This window comes from Phasianus colchicus, chromosome 31, assembly GCF_987193195.1.
Source record: "Phasianus colchicus chromosome 31, bPhaCol1.hap1.1, whole genome shotgun sequence".
In the NCBI taxonomy this organism is placed as follows: domain Eukaryota; kingdom Metazoa; phylum Chordata; class Aves; order Galliformes; family Phasianidae; genus Phasianus; species Phasianus colchicus.
The window spans coordinates 1,237,061-1,259,780 of NC_143466.1; the positions used below are offsets into that span (position 1 = coordinate 1,237,061).

Here is a 22,720-nt window from a genome sequence, read left to right on the forward strand (position 1 = left end):
CTTGGCCACCTGGGCACACTGCTGGCTCATGTTCAGCTGAGCATCAATCAACACCCCCAGGTCCATTTCCTCTATGCAGTCCTCCAGCCACTCCGCCCCAAGCCTGTAGCGTCGCCTGGGGTTGTTGTAGCCGAAGTGTAGGACCTGGCATTTGGTCTCGTTGAACCTCATCCCGTTGGCCTCAGCCCAGCCCTCCAGCCTGTCCAAATCCCTCTGAATGGTCTCGCCACCCCCAGGCAGATCCACACTTCCAGCCAATTTGGTGTCATCTGCGAATTTACTGAGGGTGCACTCAATGCCCTCATCCAGGTCATCAAGAAAGATCTTGAAGAGGACAGGCCCCAGCACCGACCCCTGGGGAACACCGCTCGTGACCGGTCGCCAGCTGGATTTAACTCCATTCACCACCACTCTCTGAGCCCGGCCCTCCAGCCAGCTCCTTACCCAGCCAAGAGCGTCCCCATCCAAGCCATGGACTGCCAGCTTCTGCAGGAGAATACCGTGGGAGACAGTGTCAAAGGCCTTGCTGAAGTCTAGGTTGACCACATCAACAGTTTTTCCCTCATCCACCAGGCGGGTCACTAGATCATAGAAGGAGATCAGGTTGGTCAAGCAGGACCTGCCCTTCATGAACCCATGCTGTCTAGTCCTGGTCCTCAAGTCTTCCCGCACATGCCGCATGATCTCCCTCAAGACAATCTGCTCCATAGCCTTTCCTGGCACCGAGGTCAGGCTAACAGGCCTGTAGTTCCCCGGATCCTCCTTACGACCTGTCTTGTAAATGGGAGTCACGCTGGCAAGCCTCCAGTCTTCTGGGACCTCACCAGTCAACAAGGAGCCCTGATAGGAGATGGAAAGCGGCTCGGCTCTCACCTCCGCCAGTTCCCTCAGCACTCTGGAGTGGATCTCATCTGGCCCCATGGACTTGTGGCAGTCCAGTTGGACTAGAAGGTCTCTGACTGTTTCTTCCAGAATCACAGGGGGGTTAGTCTGCTCCCCAGCCCAGACTACCAGGTCAGAGAGAGGAGTACCCTGAGGATATCTGGTCTACCTTTTAAAGACAGACGTAAAGAAGGCATTCAGAACCTCCGCCTTTTCCTTATCCTCAGCGGTCACATTCCCAGCCTCATCCAGCAAAGAGGGGATATTCTCCTTTGTCCTCCTCTTACTGTTAATGTATTTATAAAAGAGTTTCTTAGTCCTTTTCACCCCAGCGGCCAGGTTAAATTCAAGCTGGGCTTTTGCCTTTCTGATTTCACCTCTACACATCCTAACGACTTCCTTGTATTCATTCTGAGTTGCCTGTCCCTTTTTCCACAGGAGGTAGATTCTCTTTTTCTCCCAGAGCCTCAAGAATAGCTCCCGATTCATCCACGCCGGTCTTCTTCCCCGTCGGCTCATTTTGCAGCTCAGGGGGACTGCCTGCTCCTGCGCCCTTAAGACTTCCTTCTTGAAGAGCAACCGGCTCTCTTGGACCCCTTTACTCGCTAAGACTGAATGCCAGGGGACTCCCCCTATTAGTCTCTTGAACACTTCAAAGTCCGCCCTCCGGAAGTCCAAGGTAGCAGTTTTACTGTTCCCCCTCAAGCTTCCACCATGAATTGAGAAATCTATCACTTCATGGTCACTCTGTCCAAGACAGCCTCCAACCTCCACATCTCCCACCAGACCTTCCCTGTTTGTGAACAGCAGGTCTAGCGGGGCGGTTCCTCTAGTGGGCTCTCTGACCAGCTGCATCAGGAAGTTATCCTCTCTGCATTCCAGAAACCTCCTAGACTGCTTCTTCTGTGCTGTGCTGTACTCCCACCATATGTCAGGGAAGTTGAAGTCCCCCATGAGGACAAGGGCTGGCGACCGTGCAGCTCGTGCCAGCTGCTTATAGAATAGCTTGTCTGTCTCTTCATCCTGGTTTGGACGTTTGTAACAGACGCCCACCAGGATGTCTGCCTTGTCAGCCCTTCCTCTGATCTTTACCCATAGGGATTCAACGTTATCGTCCCCAGTCACAATCTCAGTAGCATAAAAGCAATCCCTAATGCAGAGAGCCACACTGCCACCCCTCCTTCCTTGCCTATCCTTCCTGAAGAGTCTGTAGCTATCCATTGCTGCGCTCCAGTCATGGGAGCAATCCCACCACGTTTCCGTTATGGCAACTAGGTCATCGTTTGCCTGCTGCACAATGGCTTCCAACTCTTCTTGCTTGCTGCCCATGCTGCGTGCATTAGTGTAGACGCAGCTCAGCTGAGCCCCTCGCCTCTCACCTAATCCCAATACCACTTCCCCAGGCTGATCTCTAGTAGGCCTGGCTTTATCCCCTTCCCCCTTCCTATCTAGTTTAAAGCCCTCTCTGCGAGTCCCGCCAGCTCCTGGGCAAGTATCCGTTTTCCTTTGGAGACAGGCAATTCCCATCAGCACACCTCAGTCCAAGTGCCGAGTAGACTGCCCCGTGATCAAAGAATCCAAAAGTTTTGCGCTTGCACCTCAGCAAATGCTCTCAGCCATGCATTTATTACATGGCTTTTCCTGGTCATCTCAGTGTTTGTCCCTGCCACCAAGGGAATACTGGCAAACACTACTTGTATGCCCGCTCCACCAACTAACTTCCCCAGTCTCCTAAAATCATTTTTTATAATCCTCAGGCTTCTATCAGCCATCCCATCGCTGCCGGCCTGAACTATCAATAAAGGGCAATAATCAGAGGGGCGGATAAGGCTGGGGAGTTTTCTAGAAATATCCCTGAGCCGGGCCGCAGGAAGGCAGCACACCTCCCTGTGGGTAGGGTCAGGCCGACATATTGGACCCTCTGTTCCTCTCAGAAGAGAGTCGCCTACAACTAGCACCCTCCTTTCTTTCTTGGAGGAGGCAGTCTTCAAACGTGGAGCTGACCGCCTCACCTTGGGCAAGCTTGGCGGCAGTGCTCCCACGTCATCATCACTCACCACTCCCTCTGGTTGTTACAGGGCTTCATACCTGTTACAGAGAGGGACCAGGGAACCGAGGGAGGTCGGGATGGGGGTTGCCTGCGACGCTGGGCTGAGACCTGCTGCCATTCCTCCTCTCCTCTCAAGCTGTCTCTCCCTGTTTGACTATGGAGAGAGAGAGGGTCCATTACTCCCTCAGTCTGGGAAGTGCAATCTCTGCTCCTTTCTCGCACAGAGTCACTCCACCAGTCAATCTCCCGCTCGCACTCTCTGATGGTCCGCAGTCTATCTACCTCCTCCCTCAGCTCCACCACCAGGTTGAGCAGCTCGGCCAGCTGCTCACACCGCACACAAGTGGCATCCTTCCCATCCTCCCCCGGCAGCAGCAGGCTGAGGCACTGCCGGCAGCCAGCGACCTGAACATTACTGAGCAGCCCCTCCGTCTGGGTTGCCACAGTCTTTGCGTGGGAAGCACGTTTCCTGGTGAGCACCATGTTTGAAATGGTGGCGTCAGGGCCTGTCAACAGGAGAGCAAGTCACCTGAAAAAAAGACAGGAGCACTCACCCATGCTGACACAAGACCTCCACTCCCACTGCTGCCTTATTGAATGGGCAGTGCAGGCGGCCCTCACACACTGACTCCCTAGTCCATCCTGGTAAAGCTCAACCCATGCAGCCGGCTTCGGCAGGTGGCAGCGCAGGGTGACAGTGTCCCCAAGGGACCCCCCTGGCTGGGGTGCAGCGACAGGGAGGGTCGGGGCACGAGGACAGGGGACAGCAGTCAGCCTTGTCCCTGCACACCCTCCTGTGCCCTCTGATGGCCCCCTGACCACGCTCCCCTCCCTCTCTCACCATAAACCCCCTATCACCACACTCATGTTGCCAGGCCCTGCTCGCTGCCACCAGCCACCAACCTGCAAGGGACACGGTCCTGATCGCACATAAGGCCACCAACCCCCGTGGCACCACGTCCCCATTGTCACTCACCCAGGATGAGGGCCAGCACCATTGGTGCCATGAGGCAGGAACAGCTTTGGGACTGCAGTGGGGCAGGAAGCAGCCTCAGAGCCACTGTCTCTTCCTCTTGTGGATGTTTCTCTGTTACATCACCTCCTGATGTGGTATTTGTGGTCCCCAAGGGGTGGTGGTACCGAGGGCACCCAATGGCTGACACACAGAGCCGTGCACACATGCCCCAGTTGTGGTGTCCCACACAGGCTGTCACCCCCTCCATATCTCACGCTGTCCCCAAAGGCCTGCCAGTTTGAAGCCCTCTCAGGCAAACAAGCCAGCTCCTGGTCTGAGATCCGCTTCTCCCTTTCAGACAGGTGGGATCCACCTGCAACCATCAGCACAGCACAGAGTACAGCGCCCTCTGGTCAGAAAAAGAAGAAACAAAACTTCTGCTGTGGCACCAACCATTCAGCCACATATTTATCAGATGTGTTTCCCTGACCTCTCAGTATCCTTCACAGCTACTGAGCGGACAGACGAGAACGCCACATGTGCTCCCACTGCATCCAGTGAGCAACCCAGTGCCTTTGCAGGGCCCTCAAGCTTCTCTCGGTGACTGCATCACTGCCAGCTTGAGCCATCAGTGAGGGAGAACAACCAGGGGGGTGAACCAGAGCAGGGAGTCTCCTGCTGATGTCCTGAGCTGGCAAAAAGGAAGGCAGCACACTTTCCCTACAGGTAGGGTCTGGCCACTGAGTCAGAGCCTTTTTTCCCATCAAAAGGAGTCCCCTGTGACAGACACCTTTCTTTCATTCTGTCTGAAGGCAGTCTGGAGGCGTGCAGCTGACTGCCTTGCCCTTGGCAATGACCTGAGTGTAGGCTCAGGCACTAAACTGATCTCTGGAGTGTAGAGGGATGCTCTTTCCTCCTGCACAGCTGTGCCCATAGGGGGTACTGAGGGGCACTGGGGATATTGGAGTCACTGGAGGAACTGGGGACATTGCTGGATATTGAGGGCATTGCAGACATGGGGACACTGAAGCAATTGGGGGCACTGGGCGTAAAGCAACATTGGGTCAGATCCATTAGTCCACATTGACCCCAATCCCAGTGGACATTGGGGAAAACATTAAGTCACACTCAGGGTTCTGCATTGACCACACTGATCTATGTGACCTCATTGACCACACTGACCACATCCACGGGTCTTTATTGACTCTAACTCAGTAGGACAACCCAACAGCGACCAAGTTTTGATTGATCCACAAACACCGGACGCATCCACGGAACCACTCTTACCACAAAAACAACACACCCGTCCCCATTTCTGACCTCCCACCCCATTAAACCCACTCCAATCACAACAACCTCATTTACCCCAGAACCTCCTCCTGGTTGGGGCTCACTCTCCTCCACTCCCCCCCTCACTCCCCCACCCACACCAACCCAAAAACCCATGGATTGTGCCACAAACCGCCCCCACCACCCCTCTGACCGCCCTCCGCACAGCACTGGAGGAGAAATAGAAGATGAAGGGGTCGAGCGCGGGGCTGAGGGTGGTGAGGAGCAGAGCGTAGGGCCTCCACGTGGGGCTGCGCTGCTGCACAAAGCCCACCACATGCGAGAGGTTGTAGGGACCAAAGCAGATGACAAAGTTGACCATGGTGGCCACGGCCAGCCCCACAGTGCGGTACTTCTTCTGCAGTGGGATGTGGGGTCGAGTGAGGAGGGCACGGATGATGTGGACATAGCAGAACATGGTGATGGCAAAGGGGAGGAGGAAGAGGACGAGGAAGAGTACAAGGCGCAGCGGGAGAACAAAGCGCAGCTGGGTTGGGGAGAAGTCATCGTAGCAGTGGTAGACCATGTGGGGTTGAGTCTCAGAGGCATTCTGAGAGTTCCATGAGGTGGTGGTGGGGATGTGGGGAGTTTTTGGGGTTGTGCAGGCAGAGAATTGGAGGGTGGAGATGTTGCGGTCAGCCTTGGGACTGGAGATGCTGTAGATGTTGAGACTGGGGACCTTGGAGCCACTGGGAGTGATGTCAGCAGTAGAAGTACTGTTGACATCGGTGTCAATGCCGTTAGGTTTGGTTAACTCAAATCCCCCAAGGTCAGACCGACTGGTCCCGGAACAATGGGAGTTGTCCGTCTTCAGCCCAACGTGGTCAACGTGATTGGGGTTGTCCATCACCGATCCCCAGGTCTTTTTCCCATTGAAGCCTAAACCACCTTCCCCATCAGCCTCAGAGCCATTGACCCCAAACTCTCTGTGATGCTCCGCTACAAAGACGAAGGAACAAAGGGACAATGCCATCACCCAAAGGACGGCGCTGGCAGCCATCATCCGCCATAACCTCCGGCGCCGGTTGTAGCGGTGTGGGAACACGACCCCAAAGTAGCGCTCCACACTGAGGGCAGCTATAAAGAGAGTGCTGAGGTAGATGCTGGAGTAGAAGCAGAAGTTTGCAATGGGGCAGAGCACTCTGGGGAAGGGCCACGCCATCATGGCTGCCTCTTCGGCCATCTTGAATGGGAGGAAGAGGAGGACAAGGAGGTCGGCGGTGGTGAGGTGGAGGAGGAGGAGGTCGGCAGCGGAGAGGTGGGGATGAGGACGGTGGCATCGGATTTTGATGAGGAGGGTGAGGAGGGTGAAGATGTTGGCAGGAAAACCCACAGCGAAGGTCAGCACGTGGATGGCTAAGACGAGCATGGTGAGAGGAAGGCTGTGGGACAAAGGGCATAGAGCAGTAGGGCAGGCTATGGGGTCATACTGGAATGGGACAAGATATCAAACTGGGACTATAGGAGGGATACAAGGGATGATACCAGAGCTATGGGTTGGAGTATGGAGTCCGTGGGCTATGAGGCAAGGATATGGGGCACAGATCAGACTGTGGGGTGATTTGTCAATTTCTGGGGATATGGGACTGGAAATGAGGATATGGGGTTGGATGTGGAGCTATGGGGCATGATATGGGGCAAGAGGGAGAGTTATGGGGCTGTGAAATGTGATATGGGGCTGTGGGAAGGTATATGTGTTCCTCATAGTCCCAAAGACATGAGAATGAGCACAGCAGGAGGAAGACTCCAGGGCTGTGGAACATAAAGCTATGGAGCAGGATATGGATCTATGGGGCAGGACATGGGGTAAGATTTCCTGTTATGGGGCAGGATATGGGATTATGGGCAGGATATGGGCTCGTAGCATTCCCAAAGCGATGAGATGAGAATGGAGGAAGGGAAGGCTGTGTGGCTGTGGGGCACAGAGCCATGAGGCTGAATATGGAATCACGGGGCTGTGGGGCAGGAACATGGGCTGATGTGTACCAGTACCAGTCTTCTGGTACTTCACCCGTCAACAAGGAGTGCTGATAGATGATGGAAAGCGGCTCGGCTCTCACCTCTGCCAGTTCCCTCAGCACTCTGGGTTGAATCTCATCCGACCCCATGGACTTGTGGCAGTCCACTTGCAGTAGCAGGTCTCTGACTGTTTCCTTCTGAATCGTGGCTGGTTTAGTCTGCTCCCCAGCCGAGACTACCAGGTCAAAAAGTGGAGTATCCTGAGGATACTCAGGATAACCTTTAAAGACAGACGTAAAGAAGGCATTCGGGACCTCTGCCTTTTCCTTATCGTCAGTAGTCACATTCCCAGCCTCATCCAGTAAGGAATGGAGATTCTCCTTAGTCCTCCTCTTACTGTTGATATATTTGTAAAAGGATTTCTTGTTTCTTTTTATCCCCCGCGGCCAGGTTGAGTTCGAGCTGGGCTTTTGGCTTTCTGATTTTCTCCCTGCACATCTTAACAACTTCTCTGTACTCTTTCTGAGTCGCCCGTCCCTTCTTCCACAGGCGGTAGATTCTCTTTTTCTCCTGGAGCCTCAAGAATAGCTCCCTATTCATCCACGCCGGTCTCCTTCCCCGCCGGCTCATCTTGCAGCTCAGGGGGACAGCCCGCTCCTGCGCCTGTAAGACTACCTTCTTGAAGAGCAACCAGTTGTCTTGGACCCCTTTACCCTCTAAGACTGAATCCCAGAGGACTCCCCCTACTAGTCTTCTAAACAATTCAAAGTCCGCCCTCCGGAAGTCCAAGGTAACAGTTTTGCTGTTCTTCCTCCTGGCTCCACCAAGAATCGAGAACTCTACCATCTCATGGTCACTCTGTCCAAGACAGCCCCCGACCTCCACGTCTTCCACCAGACCTTCACTGTTTGTGAACAGCAGGTCTAGCGGGGCAGCTCCTCTCGTAGGCTCTCTCACCAGCTGCATCAGAAAGTTATCCATACTCCATACACTCCAGAAACCTCCTAGACTGCTTCTTCTGTGCTGCGTTGAATTCCCAGCATATGTCAGGGAAGTTGAAGTCCCCCAAGAGGACAAGGGCTGGAGATCTCACAGCTTCTGCCAGCTGCTCATAGAACACCTCATCTGTCTCTTCATCCTGGTTTGGAGGTCTATAGCAGACGCCCACCAGGATGTCTGCCTTGTCAGCCCTTCTCTTGATCTTTACCCATAGGGATTCAACCTTATCATCCCCAGCCACAAGCTCAGTAACATCAAAGCACTCTCTAACATACAGAGCCACACTGCCACCCCTTCTTCTTTGCCTGTCCTTCCTGAAGAGCTTGTAGCCATCCATTGCAGCACTCCAGTCATGGGAGCAGTCCCACCATGTTTCCGTAATGGCAACTAGGTCATAGCTTGCCTGCCGCACCGTGGCTTCCAACTCTTCTTGTTTGTTGCCCATGCTGCGTGCATTGGTGTAGAAGCACTTCAGCCGAGCCCCTCGCCTCATCCCTAATCCCAGTGCCGCTCCCCCAGGCTCATCTCTAGCAGGCCTGGTTTTATCCCCTACCCCCTTCATATCTAGTTTAAAGCTCTCTCTACAAGTCCTGCCAGCTCTTGGGCAAGGATCCGTTTCCCCCTTCGAGACAGGTGAGACCCATCAGCCGACCCCAGGCCAGGTGCCGAGTAGACCGCCCCATGATCAAAGAACCCAAAATTCTTGCTTTTGCACCAGCCTTTCAGCCACATGTTTGTAAGGTGTGTTCTTCTGGACGTCTCAGAATCCTTCCCTGCCACTGTAGGAATACAGGCAAATACTACCTGTACGCCTGCTCCTTCAACTAACCTCCCCAGTCTCCTGAAGTCATTTTTCGTAGTCCTCAGGCTTCCGTCAGTGACCTCATCACTGCCAGCCTGGACTATCAATAAGGGATAATAATCAGAGGAGCGGATCAAACTAGGAAGTTTCCTAGAAATATCCCTGACCCGGGCCCCAGGGAGGCAGCACACCTCCCTGCGGGTGGGGGCAGGCCGACATATTGGGCCTTCAGTTCCTCCTAGAAGGGAGTCTCCTATGACTATTACCCTCCTTTCTTTTCTGGAGGAGGCAGTCTTTAAGCGTGCAGCTGGATGCCTCTCCAAAACCCTCCCTGTACTCCACAAATCCATGTCCTGCCCCATAGACCTATGACCCCACAGCCCTCACCACAGCTCTATATCCTGTCTGGTTGCCCCATATCCAGCCTGGTGGCCTTGTATCAAGATATATAGCACCGTGATCTTGTATGCCCAACCCATACAACCACAACCCCACATCCTGCCATATAGTCCCCTGACCCCATATCCCTCCCGTGACTCTCCATTTTTCCCCATTGCCCCATTACAGCCCACATCCCTCAGCCCACCAGGACCCCCACGTGTGCTCACCTCCTCTGTTCACCTCAGTGTCTGTGGGGAGCTGGGTCCCGCCCCATAGATTATGTGGGCAGGGGTGGGGCCGCATTTGGGGGCCACCCCTGCAGAGGCCCTTTGTCCTTTGTGATGGGGTGGGGACACCATCTAGGGTAAGGGACACTACTTGAGGGTGAGGGGACATTCTGGGGGGGAGGAAAAACAAAGGGGGGGGGGGGGGAAGGTGCATATTTTGTGGAACACCCGATAGATCTTTGGGGTGGGCACAGAGGAGCAGTGACCTCAGGGAGGTGTCCTATAGGGCAGCGGTGACATTGGAGGAAGTTTGGTGTTTCCTGAACAGCAAACGTCAGCTGTGTGGTGGCGGGGAGTCCCAAAATAGCAGTAAATGTACAAAAAAGGAGGTATAGTGCTGTGGGCTGTGTCCCAGCACTGCCGTCACTTTATACATAGATCCAAATACCCTCCATGCAGCATTTCCCTGAGGAACATGTGGAGGTCGGGACAAACATCACCATCCGGTGCTGGAACCAGGGTTTTCGAAGCACCACTTTCCTGCATCAGGACAGGGACTCAGCTCCAATCCAGCACAGGAACCCCAGTGTTGGGGGCTCGGCCACCTTGACCCTCTTTAGGTGATTTCAGCCATTGTCCAGGCGAGCACAGCATCACCTGGCTGCTGCCATGCTGGGATAACGGGGCCCACAGCCTGGATTTAGTGGGCATGGAAGCCAGGCAGCTGGGATCCCTCTCTGGGGAAGGGGGCACTGACAAAGTCATGGAAAACATGACAGTGCTCTCCCTCTCTGGACACAACTGCTGTCAGCTGTGAAGGAGAGTTGTCCTGACAGGGACGATGCCACGTGTCAGCCAGGGAAGTGGGCAGCATGGAAAGGGGTATCCAGTGTGGGAGGGAATGAGCTGTGCTGGAGGTGGTGTGGAATGGGGACCTGAACAATGACCAGTTCTCCCAACATCCAGACAGTGTCAAATGTGGAGGAAGTTTGATTGGCAACTCACCATCATCGTATGGTAACTCACAGACAGTAAGAACCTGGAAATTTGGAGAGGGGCAAGTGGTGGAGGAATTGGCTGATCAACTCTGGCAATAGCAGTTCCACCAACCGGGTAGAAGAAAGGGACAGTTGGGTTCACAGAGCAGTGCCATATCTGGGAGGTTCCAAAGATTCACCTTTCCCACAACTCACCGAGTGGGACGGGACATTTTACTTGGCATCATGGGCAGAATGCCCTGAATAAAGAGCAAGAGGAATCCAGAAGGGCTATCATCTGAGTTGAGAAGGAAGGATTCTTGTTTGGACCTTGTCTGAGTTTCCTGGCAGCTGCTCATGTCTACACGAGCTCAGCCTGATCAAGAGTGCAGAGCAGATACAGGAGTTGTCAAAAGGACACTGAAGGAGACCTGGTAAAGGCGAGGCCATTGTTTGTGGAGTAGGAGGTGCTGCAGTGAGAGCAGTGCAGGAAGGTAGATGTGTTGTGCACCAAACTGGATGAGGAACTGAGTCACTGAGAGTGGTGACAAGGAGTTCGCAAGCTGAACTGGAAATTGAGCCAAAGCTGTGCTTGGGCACAGCACAGCTGGCAGAACCATCTGCATGAGGCTTCTGTGAGAGAGCATCAATTACAGGTAGCAGCTGCTGACCTGGCGGGGGAGGATGTGGTGAGTGAGTGTGGCAGCCCAGGGATGGAACAGCAGTGTGTTGCTGGAAGTAGCCTGCGACTGCCCATGGCAGGAAATGGGAGATATAAACGCAAGACGTGATGATAAAAATGCCCCTCACATTCACCCTTTCATTAAAACAGAATATCACAACGAGGATGGGCAACCTGCAGCATGCCTGTATTTCTATTCAAAATGGGGAATTAAAAGAAGCAAAGCCCAGATAAGAAGCCCAGCGAGTGCCATTTCCTGATACCGGATGCAGGCACCAGTGGGTTGGTCACAGAGCAAGAAGTTGCCCTGGGATTTGGCATTTTGGGGACAGTCTTGTGAACTTCTGATCTATGGATGGGGAAAATAGTAACGTGGATTCCAGGCATTCTGAGAGTGTTTTTTCTCCTTCTGAGAAGCATGATGGTGAGTGTTGTTTTGGGTGCTGGCTGCTCATGGCAAGCTTGGTTTGGGGTTTCTTGTTTCAGAGTTTTCCCCAAGAAACACCAGCAGTGTTGGTTGTGTTCTGGGCTGGTCGTGGTTTGTAGTGGGGACAGAAGGAAGGAAGGGATGGGGAAGAAGGAAGCCTGCAAATGTCCAGAGGTGGGATGGATTTGCTCCAAACAGTAGCCCTCATCAGGAAACGCTGATGTGAGGAATTGCAAGTTGAATCTGAAATGGTGATAACGCAGCCTGGGTCCTGGTGGGATGAGGTCTACACAGACCCACGTGCTACCAACCCTCATCTGCTCTACCCTGGGATCATTTCACAAGGTCTGGGGTCTGTGGAGCTCCCAGCCCATGCTCTTGAGGCCCTGCAGAGCCTCCACCACCTCCACAAGAACACATGGAGGGGATGTCCTTCTCCCTGTGCCCACCAACGAGGAGCCCAGCCCACATGTGCCTGCTGCCATCACCTCCTTCTACCAGCTCCTTCCTCACTGGGAACCACTGGAGCAACTGGTTAGGATCCAGGAACCTGCAGATATGGGGAGAAAACAGCAGCCATCACCTTCTGAATCACCGCTGCATGGGACCCAGTATGGAAGGTCTGTTTTTCAACAAATGCGGACTCTTCCAGCTCCTGCCGTGTGCCCACGCTGGCACCGGGTCTTCCTGAAAGCCAGTGCTCTGGGGCTGCTGCTTCTGCTGGTGACTGTGCTCGGCGTGCAGGGTGAGTGCCCAGCTTGTAACCACATCCACAGCATCGAAACCACAGCTTCTCTGAGCAGAAATCCGGTCTGCTTATCCCCCAGAGGGATACCTGGGCTTTGTGTTGGGTTGGGGATGACCAGCCAGCAATCCCAATGCATCACCCAACATGGGCAGGAGATGCAAGCAATGTTTCTCTGATTTCAGCTGGCTTCACTAACTGAGTGCAGCCACAACCAGAAGAGATTTGCACGAAAGCTCGAGAGTCCAACCCCATCCCTGCTCGGTTGCCAAGGCTTTGTCCCCAGACAAGCCCATCTCCCCCCACTTTCTGCCTCCGAGTTTCTTGGAAAGCAACACCACATCCAAGCACTCCTCAGCACAGCACTGAGATTTGGGGGAGGAATGGGGTGGAGCCATGTGTGATCTCTTTTCTTCTGCAATATCTTTACTGATCCACCAGGAGAAGCGAGCTGGAAGGACCATGGAGGAGCAGCTTCTGAGGGAGCCTTTAGGGAAGGAGCCTGGGATGGGGGATAGGACTCGAGGTTTTGGGGACATCTGTTGGGGGAATTTTGGATGAGCACATCTTTGGGGGGCACCTGGTAGATGTGTGGGATGGGGAAGAGAAGGGCAGTCTCCCTGGAGGTTCCCATGGGGCTGTGGTGTCACAGATGGAAATTTGGCTTTTCCTGAACCACAGAGGTCTGCTATGAGGAGAGGGGAGAAGGAGGATCTCAAAACTGGGGTAAATGTATTTAAAAAGGAGCTCCATTGCTGTGGAGCACAACGTAGGCCCCTGCCCCACAGATAGCTCTGTACATTTGGTGATCCACACTCAACTGTGGACCCCCCCCAAATCCTGTCCCATTGCTCACCTCACAAAATTGGAGTCGTCTCAACAACCACAACCCATAGATTGGGAGATGCTACAATCACCTGTGGAACTCCAAACCCCACCCTACAGATCACCCCATGGATTTGGAGACCCACCACCAACCCTTGTCCCTAGATCTGGAGGCCTCACAACCTCCTCTGGATCTTCAGCTGCTCAGAGCACAGCAGCACAGTGTGACAGAGCGTTCTCAGCCACAACACCCCATAGGAGACACGTGTGCTGTGTTTGGCATCCCAAGGGGAACACCATGCAAAGCCACACACTGGAAGCCCTTTGGGGACAGCGTGTGGCACCAGAAGGGTGACAGCCCGTGTGGGGCACCCCAGTAAGGGTAGTGTGTACGATTTCAAGTGTGGCATCCTTTCCCAGGCCACACAGGGCCACTATTTGGGGACAACAATTGTCACATGGGAAGGAGATATAATGGAATCCTGTCCCCAAGGGGAACAGACAATGCTTCTCCCGCCAATCCCCATCCCCACTGCAGTCTCTCTGTCCCCAAGCTGCTCCTGCCTCATGGCACCAATGATGCTGGCCCACATCCTCAGTGAGCAACAAAGGGGTCGTGGTGCCTCGGGGGTTGGTGGCCCTGTGTGGGACCAGGACCGTGTCCCTTGAAGGTTGGTGGCTGGTGACAGTGAGCAGAGCACAGCATCTTTAGTATGGGGACAGGGTGAGAATGGGGAGAGAGGCAGGGGAGCGTGGTCAGAGGACCATCAGAGGGGCAGAGGAGGGTGTGCAGGGACAAGGCTGACTGCTTTTTCCTATCCTAGTGCCCCGACCCTCCCTGTCACTACACCCCAGCCAAGGGGTGTCCCTGGGGGACACGGTCACCCTAAGTGCCACCTGCCCCAGTCAGCTGCCTGGGTTGAGCTTTATCTGGATGGACTTCTGAGATCCTACAAGGACGTGGACAAGCATCAGGTCATGGATGAGTTCTCCTTGGTTTGCGTAAAGCTGGAAGATGCAATGAAGGATTGGTGCCAATACTGGGTTTTGGAGCCACCAGGAAGATCAGAGAAAAGTGTCCCCATCGAGTTGGTGGTGACAGGTGAGGGTTATGGGGAAAGCAGATGGCCCACGGCATTCTCCACAGGGCCATGTCCTATCTCTGTTCTCCCTCTGCATCCAGATAGTCAATATTCCCCACCTAACATTTCCATGAGCCCTGACAAAAGCGTGGCAGTGGGGACCAATGTCACCATCCGCTGCTGGAACCAGGGATATGGGGGCATCATCTTCCTGCACAAGGATGGGCACTCAACCCCTCTCCAGAACCAGGACCCCAGTGATGAAGGCACGGCCACCTTCATCCTTCTTGCGGTGACCACAGCTGACAATGGCACCTACAGGTGCTCCTACCACCCCAAGGCTTATCTCTTTGTGCCCTCACCTCTTGGGGACAGCGTGAGACTGGAGGTGGCACCCACACCTTCACCCCTAGGTAGTTCCCAGCCCCCATTTGGGTGCCTCCAGTGTCACCCACAGGTGGCAGTATCATCACATCCCTTCCCCATCGCGGTGATGCTGAGGATGAAGGCACCCAAATACCTTCACACTCAGGTGCTGATTTGGTGTCCCATGGGAACCTGGTGATTGCAGTGGTGAGGGGCTGTGCTGCTGTCCTCGTTTTTGCCCTCAGAATTTTCTTTGTCATTGATGCCCGCAGCCTCTGGATTCAGAGAGATGAGAGTCCGGGTGCTGACGTGGGTGCTGGAAGACCCCATTAATGCCTCCCCACAAGGTGTCTCATCTTTGGGGTGCACTGTGTGGGTTAGATACACATTCCCTATTTTGGGCTCCCTGATGCTCCCTGACAATGTCACCCTGCGCTGCCACCTGCCCCGGGTGCAAGCCTGGGTCCAGCTCTGGTTGAATGGAATTCTGAAATCTAACAAGGAAAAAGACAAGGAGCAGGATACAGCTGAGTTCTCCTTTGCTGTCACAAATCTGGAAGACACCGGGACTTATCAGTGTCGGTACCAGGTGTCAGAGCCACTGTGGACATCAGAGAGGAGTGATCCTGTGAAGCTGGTGCTGACAGGTGAGGGTACTGGGCACAGAGGGTGGCCCTGAGCTTTCCCCCGAGGATCAAGTCCCATCTCTTTTCCTCCCTGCACACAGCTCATAACATCAGCCCCTCACAGTTCCTTGAGCCCATGGCACATGTAAGAATGGGGACCAATTTATCCACCCAGAGCTGGCATGAGCATTCTGGTGCTGCATGCCTCCTGCACAGTGCTGAGCACTCAGCCCCTGTCCAGCTCCAGGATCCCACTGGTGGGGCACAGCCACCTTCATCTACTTAGGGAGGAACCCAGCCTATGCTGGCACCTATAGGTGCTCTACCACCCCATGGACCACATCAGAGAATTAGTCTGAGACCCACATCTGTATGCCCCCAGTGTGCCCTGTGAGTGGCAGTGTCACTGCATCCCTGCCCTGTGCTGAGGACACCCAAACACCCCAATCTCACAGGTGCTGAGGTGTCATCCCGTGGGAACCTGATGGTGGCGGTGGTGAGGGACTGCACTGCTGCCCTCATCTTCAGCCTGAGCCTCTACTTCATCCTGGATGCCTGCAGCCCCTGGACATGGAGAGATGAGAGCCCTGGTGAGGAAGGAGTTCCAAGTTTTCCACCTCCTATAGACCCCACAAGCATCCCCCACCCATCTTTGATCCCCCATAGATCCCATATAGACCCCACAACTGGACCTTGAGGCCCCCACATAACCCCCTACCTTCCCCCTCCCCTTTTCAATGCAGGTTTCCCTGCATGACCCCCAGCCTCATATGGCTTACCCTGACATTCATGTGCACCACCTGTATCCAGGCCCATGGGAATCTCAAATCTGCATTTGGGGGACCTCCAGCCCTCAAATCTATACCGCCAGACACACAGAAGCTCTCCAAGTCTTAATTACTCCCCAAACCTCATAGGTCCTCACAGCTCTAGCAGAGGGACTCTAATGCGCTCACAGAGAAGCCCAGTGTCTAAGGACCATGGGAATCTCAAATCTGCATTGAGGGGACCCCCAGTCTGCAAATCTATTCCCCAAGACACACAGAAGCCCGCCAAGGCTTAATTAGGCCCCAGACACCATATGTCCCCACAGCTCTAGCAGAGGGACCTCAAATGCGCTCACAGAGAAGCCCAGTGTCTAACCCATGGGGACCCCAACACAAAGGCCCTGTGTTCCTCAGTACCAAATGCATCCAGATGCTATGGGCACCCTGAAAACACATCTGGACCCCAAATATCCCCCGTGTAGAATCCAAATTTGAGCCTCTCCCCCAGAAATACAGACCCACCCTCATGGACACCCCTTCCCTCCTTCCTCACATACCTACTCCACAGCCCCACCCCAAACTAAAGCATCCTGGGGACCCCCATGATTGCAACCCAATTTCTGCCTCTATCTCCAGGTGCCCCCCAGGGACAGCGAGGGTCTGACCTACACCGAGATGCCAGCTGTCATCCCGTGCTCCCAGCCTCCCCGTTCCCCCACTGCCCCCCAGTCCCCCATTATTTACACCAAAGTGAGCACAGGGGATCACACTGATGGACCTCCATTGGTGTCTCAGTTTTGATGTGCATGCAAGGGGGCAGGTGCCACATTCCCTGCTTGATGTCCTCTTCTGACCTCGGATCAGATAACCTCCCCTAATCTAACACTCCCAAATTCTCACTGGTGCATCCCAAATGCTTCCCACTCGCTCCAAATCTCTAAATGCTCATCTCTTATACAAAAATCCTTCCTTATCCCCTCAAATGTCTTAGCACACCTTGAGTCCTCCAAATGCCCTCCAATTCACTCCAAAACACCACCACCATTCCTCTGAAACCCCCTGAGCTGTTCCAATCTACCCCTCTACTGCAGATACTCAAAAACATCCATTTCTTCCCCTCCCATCTCCTACAGATGCCCTATAGATCCCCTATTGACTCCACAAAATCCCCTGCCTCCCTTTGTGCCCTGGTTTTATCCTTGGTCTTTGGGTGTTGAGCAATTCCCTTGTGCATCACTTGCTTTGCAGAAGTAAATACATCTATCTGATTATCAGTACTGTTATTTCTCGCTTTCTTTTCGGTCTCAGTAAATAGATTTTTTCTCCACCGATGAATTCTTCCTCATTTTCTCTGCTTCTCTCCCCAGACCCACTGGGAGGGATCAGTGAGAATAAAAGCTGTGTGGTGCTGAGCTGCTGCTGTGTGACAGCACCGCACTCCTTGTAGTCCCTCCCTCCCTCCATGCACAGGACGTGACACTCACCTGGTGCAGCTGTCAGATCCCCTCAGTGTGGGAAGGTCTGGTTGTGACCTCCCAGCTCTACCCAGGAAGGCTCCATGCCAGAGAGGTCCGAGCAGGGACAAGCCCTGGCTGCCTGGGAAATGCCGGTGTTTCAGCTCCCCTGTTCCCGAGGAGCTGAAAAGGTGCAGTGGCTGCCCTTCCCTCCTGAGAACTGGTTGGGCTCAGAACCACCCAGTGTGTGCTGTGTTGGGAGCAGCACTGCTGACAGCCCAGAAGGAGAGGCACTGCATTCATCACCCTGCTGATGGAAGGCTGATATCCTGGCAGGAACCACGGACAGCCCTGCAGAGCCAATTCACTGCTGAACGGAATGCCACTCGGCGATGCTGTGTGGTGCTGTCAGATCCAGCAGATGAGGAAATCATTCTGTGCCCTGAATTAGAATGACAGGAAGAAGGGACGGACTCTTACAGTCCCTAAACACTGTTCAGCTCCAAAATACCCCCACCACCCCAATATCTACATCCAGCCCCAAAAAGTCCCATCCACCCACAAAATCTCCATCCACTTCCCAAAATCTCTATCCCCCCAGAAATTTCCAGCCACACAGAAATCTCCATTCACTCCCAAATTCTCTATCCAGCTCCACAACCTCCATCCAGACTACAAATACTTCGTGCATCCCCAAATATCCATCCAGACCCCAAACACAAAATCTCCCTTCACCTCCAAATTCTCCATGCACACCCCAAATCTCCATCTGGTCCCAAAAACCTCCATCCAGCTTTTAAACACCCCATCGAGCTCACAAAATCTCCAAAGTTTCCCCTTTCATTACCAAAAGGGGGAAGTCAGCTCCCCTGCCCTTCCCCTCACTGCTGTTCCCACACACCAACTTCCTCTTTTCCCCCATTGGCTGACAAACCCCACAACCCCTCTGTCCTTTTCTGAACAAAAATGCATTTTCCCCCACCACCAAAAATAAGCAAACCCAACCCAAACTCTGCTACTTAAACCCACAGACCAGTGTGAGCATCAGTGAAGCTGTGTCCTGACAGATAGATAACCTTGGTGGTCATTAAAACCAAAACAGCAGGCATGTTTGGCCTGACCTCACAGCTGTGTCACTGTCCTTCAGCCCTGATGTCAGTACTGGGTGCTGTGAAATTATCAAAGGATTTGCAACATCACTGTCAGCAAAACCTTGTGCCCAAGAGCTGCTTCTGCTGGAATGGAATAAAAGAAAGGTAAAACCTTCCAGCAATGGGAATCCTGGCACCCAAAGGACGGACAAAATACTCCAGTAATGGGAATCCTACCACAAAAGGCAGGCAAAAATACTCTAGAATGGGTATTTTTAACACCAAATCCAGGATAGAAACCCCCAGAAGCAGGAATTGGCCCTCAAATTGAGAATTAAGCCCTCCAGAAGCACAACTATATAACTGTGCAGAAGAAGAAATCCTCCCCAAACAGTAGCACAGATCTTCGTAGAAATAGGGATCCTGTCCTAAAAGGCAGGATGAAATATTCCAGACTGGGAATCTCCCTTCATGAGAACAGGAGAAAACCATCCAGAAGTGGGAATCCTCTCTCAAATGCAGGATAAAACCTTTCACAAAGGACAATCCACAAGGATAATTCTACCGGAAATGAGGGTAAAAATATTTGGAAATGGTAAATCTTCCACCAAAGGTTGGTTGAAACTCTCCAGAATTGAGAATTATCCCCAAAAGAAGGAATGACAACCTTCAGAGGTAGAGGAAGGGTAAAACCTTCCAGAAATAGGAATCCTCCATCATGGAGCAGAATCTAACACTTCAGAATCAGAACTCTCATCCAGGAAAGTGGGATAAAACGCTCCAGAAATGGGAATTCTGTCCCAACTTCACTGTGGGCGGGGTGCTGGTTTGGGATGTGGAGCTGGAGATGCGCACACGGGAAGGGGACGTGTGTGTGCTGTAGGAACAGACGTGGCGCTGACGTGGGGCACATGGTAAGGACACACGGACACAGGGAGGGCCTGGAGAGTGCAGGCACAGGGAGCACATGTGCACTGTCCCTCTCGGGGGGTTTGGACGGAGGTGAATCTCTCTCTGTCTCCTGAGTCACACCTCTCCCAGCCAGCAGGGACAGATACCGCGATGGAGTCAGCCAAGGCTCAGAGCAGGAATACACGTCCATTTCCTGAGAGCTTCTCTTCAGAGCACTGCTTTGGAATGAAAAACTGTCCACAAAGTCTTGTTGCTCACCTCCCGCATTCTTTACCGGTCTCAGAAAACATGCTAAGGACACCCATGTGCAGCACTGTGCACATCTACTGGTGTACACGCGTGATGCTGCAGACACCAAGGAATGGAGTTAATCACGGAGTGCACATCTGGGTATAACTGTTGTGCACATGTGACAGTGAACACATGTGACACACAGGAACACATGCAGTGATACATGCATGCAGTGCACACGTGACGGTAAGCACACACAACACACCTGCACTGTGCACGCTGGCAGTACATGTGAGCACATAACACACACGTGTCTGTGCACACGTATGGAGGCATCAGTGATGCCTCCCAACTGCTACCTCGGCGTAGATAACAGAGGGCTGGGGGTCAGCGGGGGGGTTGAGGGGCGGAGTGCTGGGGGTCACAGCTTGCAGCTCCATGTAGGTCAGACCCTCGCTGTCACTGGAAGGCACCTGGGACACAGTGGGAAGGCAGAGTGTCAACCTGGGGGTCCCCAGTGTCCTTTGGGAGGGACACCGCGTGAGTGATGTTTGGGGTTCTTCCTACACAGTGTGAAAGTGGCCCATGGGATCTGAGGGGTATTTAAGTTTTGGAGGGGCCAGGGGAATCTGAGGGCTCAGATTTGGGTGTCTCCACAATGCAGATTTGGAGTTCCTCATGGTCTGGGTTTGGGGGCTGTCCTTAACATTAAGGCAAACCATATGAGGCTGTGGATCCCCTGGGATCCCCATGGACAGGGTTTGGGGCTGTGAATGGGATCAGGACATGTTCCAAGGGTCAGGCCGGAGTTTGGGGTTCCCTGACCTGGACACTTACCTGGAATTCCATGTCCTCAGGCCTTTCTGCAGGGGTGCCTGCATCAAAACAAGGAGGAGAATGGGATGGGGCTATGGGGGTAAGTGGAGACTTTGAGAGGATCAACTGAGAAATAAAGACGCTTAAACCCTTCCCCACCAGGGCACTCATCTCTCTGTATCCGACGTCTGCAGGCACCGAGGAGGAAGAAGACAACAAGGACGAGGATGAAGACAAAGGCAGCAGTGCAGCCCCCAGCCACTGCCACCATCAGCATCCCATGGGAACTGTCTGCAGCACCTGTGGGATCCGGGTGTTTGGGTTATCACATCCTCAACCACCACCTCTATAGGGACAGGAGGTGACACAGCCACTCATGGCGTGGCGCCAGGGGTACTCAAATGGGGTAGAGACCCACCCGGGTGTGCAGGTGTGGGTGTCACCTCCAGAGTCACGTTACTCCCAAGGGGTGAGGACAGAAAGGGGTGACCCCAGGGGCGGTAGGAGCACCTATAGGTGCCACTGTCAGCTGGGGTCACCCCAAAGATGGTGAAGGTGGCTGTGCCCACCACATTGGAGTCCTGGCGTTGGATGGGGGCTGAGTACCCATCCTTGTGCAGAAGGAAGGTGGCCCCATAGTCCTTGTTCCAGCACTGGATGGTGACATTGGTCCCCATCTCCACACATTCCTCAGGGCTCAGGGAAATGCTGGGTGGGGGGAAACTGCGATCTGCATGAGGGAAGGGACAGCAGTGGGACACGGTCCTGTTGGGAGCAAGCAGAACCATCTGCTGTCCCCAGTGCCCTCACCTGTCAGCACCAGCTCCACAGGATCACTCTTCTCTGATTCCACTGCTGACCAAGGCAGCCGGTACTGACACCAATATCTACCTGCGTGCTCCCGATTTGTGTTCAAGAAGGAGAAGTCTGCAGTGTCCTGCTTCTTGTAATTGTAATTGCGGTATGTTTGATGCCCTTCCTGGTACAGCCGGACCCAGGCAGCCAGCTGGGGCAGGTGGCAGCGCAGAGTGACATTTTCCCCCAGTCACACACAGAGTTCTGCCAGCACGTGGTCCTGCACTTTTCCCCCCATGGAATCCCAAACACAGGACATGGCTCCAAAGGGGTGTCCCCCATGGAATGTCACATGTGGTCCCCAACACATCCAGCTGGCTGTCCCTACGCACTTCAGGTACCACACTCCGTCCCCACTGTGCTTTCCTCCACCATCCCCACTGGGGGCAGTAGCAGGGACCTTTGGGGATGCAGTGGCACCACGCAGGCATAGGATGTGCTATGGGCACACAGGCACAGTGGAGCACACGTGTGGCACAGACATGGATCAACTCTAAGGAAATGTTTTGGCAGTAAGGAGTAAGAGTTTTGGCAGAGAAGGAGCACACGTGTTACACCAATGCGGTGCGTACCTTCTAAGGACACACTTGTGCATTGCTGTGGTCACACACAGGTTTACAGACATGATCTCACACACAGATACACAAAGGCAAGGCGTTACACAAGCAGTACATCTGTGTGTACATCTATGCAGTATATTTGCAAAACACAATTGTTCACCTCTACTCATTGATTCCCAACCCATCCCCGAGCTGCACCCGCTCACCCCATGCAGCTCTCCTCAGAGTTCCATTTCTCACCCGATGCCATATGGTGTGGGAGATGCCTTTGGCACTGCAGGTCAGCTGTCCTGGTTTGGTCCCCTCTCAGCTCCTGGTGCCCCCCAGCCCCTTGCTGGCAGCACAAGGCAAGAAGCTGAGAAACGGAACCACTCTCAGCTCTGTGCAGCACTGCTCAGCATCAGCTGAACCACCTCTGTGCCATCAGCATTGGTTTTCTGAAGCCAAAACTCACGGGACACAAGGAAGCAAATCAGCTTTATCCCAGCTGAAACCAGGACAATACCCCGCCATGTTCCATACAGCTTACATCAGGCTCAGGTCCCACTGTTTCCCATGCAGCCTAATTAACCACCATCTCCTATCCTGTGTTTCAGTACACATACACACACAGCATTTCCGCGGTCCCTTGGTCATCCCTGTGAAGTGTTGGTGGAGCTCATTGAGTCCATGGCTTTGGGCACCATCAGCAGCGCAGGGTGCGCTTGGTGGCTGTGACTC

General features: G+C 53.8%; 3 protein-coding genes and 2 pseudogenes across 4 annotated transcripts in view; 2 read left to right on the forward strand and 3 right to left on the reverse strand.

The window, feature by feature from the left end:
* LOC116241142 (T-cell-interacting, activating receptor on myeloid cells protein 1-like) overlaps positions 1-22,720 on the reverse strand; it is an 82,876-nt pseudogene that overhangs the window by 44,656 nt on the left and 15,500 nt on the right.
* LOC116241265 (osteoclast-associated immunoglobulin-like receptor) overlaps positions 1-22,720 on the forward strand; it is a 51,282-nt gene that overhangs the window by 16,128 nt on the left and 12,434 nt on the right. The gene's annotated exons all lie outside the window — the stretch shown is intronic.
* On the reverse strand, positions 4,694-8,831 carry LOC116238800 (free fatty acid receptor 2-like). The gene has a single exon (XM_031608683.2). The coding sequence runs from the start codon at positions 6,583-6,585 to the stop codon at positions 5,278-5,280; it is 1,308 nt and encodes a 435-aa protein (XP_031464543.2). The 5' UTR covers positions 6,586-8,831; the 3' UTR covers positions 4,694-5,277.
* Positions 14,923-17,277, forward strand: LOC149914136 (uncharacterized; annotated as a pseudogene). Its single transcript, XR_016460675.1, has 3 exons — positions 14,923-15,335; positions 15,770-15,904; positions 16,718-17,277. The product of XR_016460675.1 is annotated as an uncharacterized LOC149914136 (transcript).
* LOC149914137 (osteoclast-associated immunoglobulin-like receptor) lies at positions 18,691-21,627 on the reverse strand (the record flags this gene model as incomplete). The annotated part of the gene is made up of 5 exons (XM_090127501.1): positions 18,691-20,242; positions 20,607-20,644; positions 20,745-20,885; positions 21,004-21,315; positions 21,396-21,627. Coding segments are annotated over 5 exons (861 nt in total), but the record flags the coding sequence as incomplete, so codon positions are not given.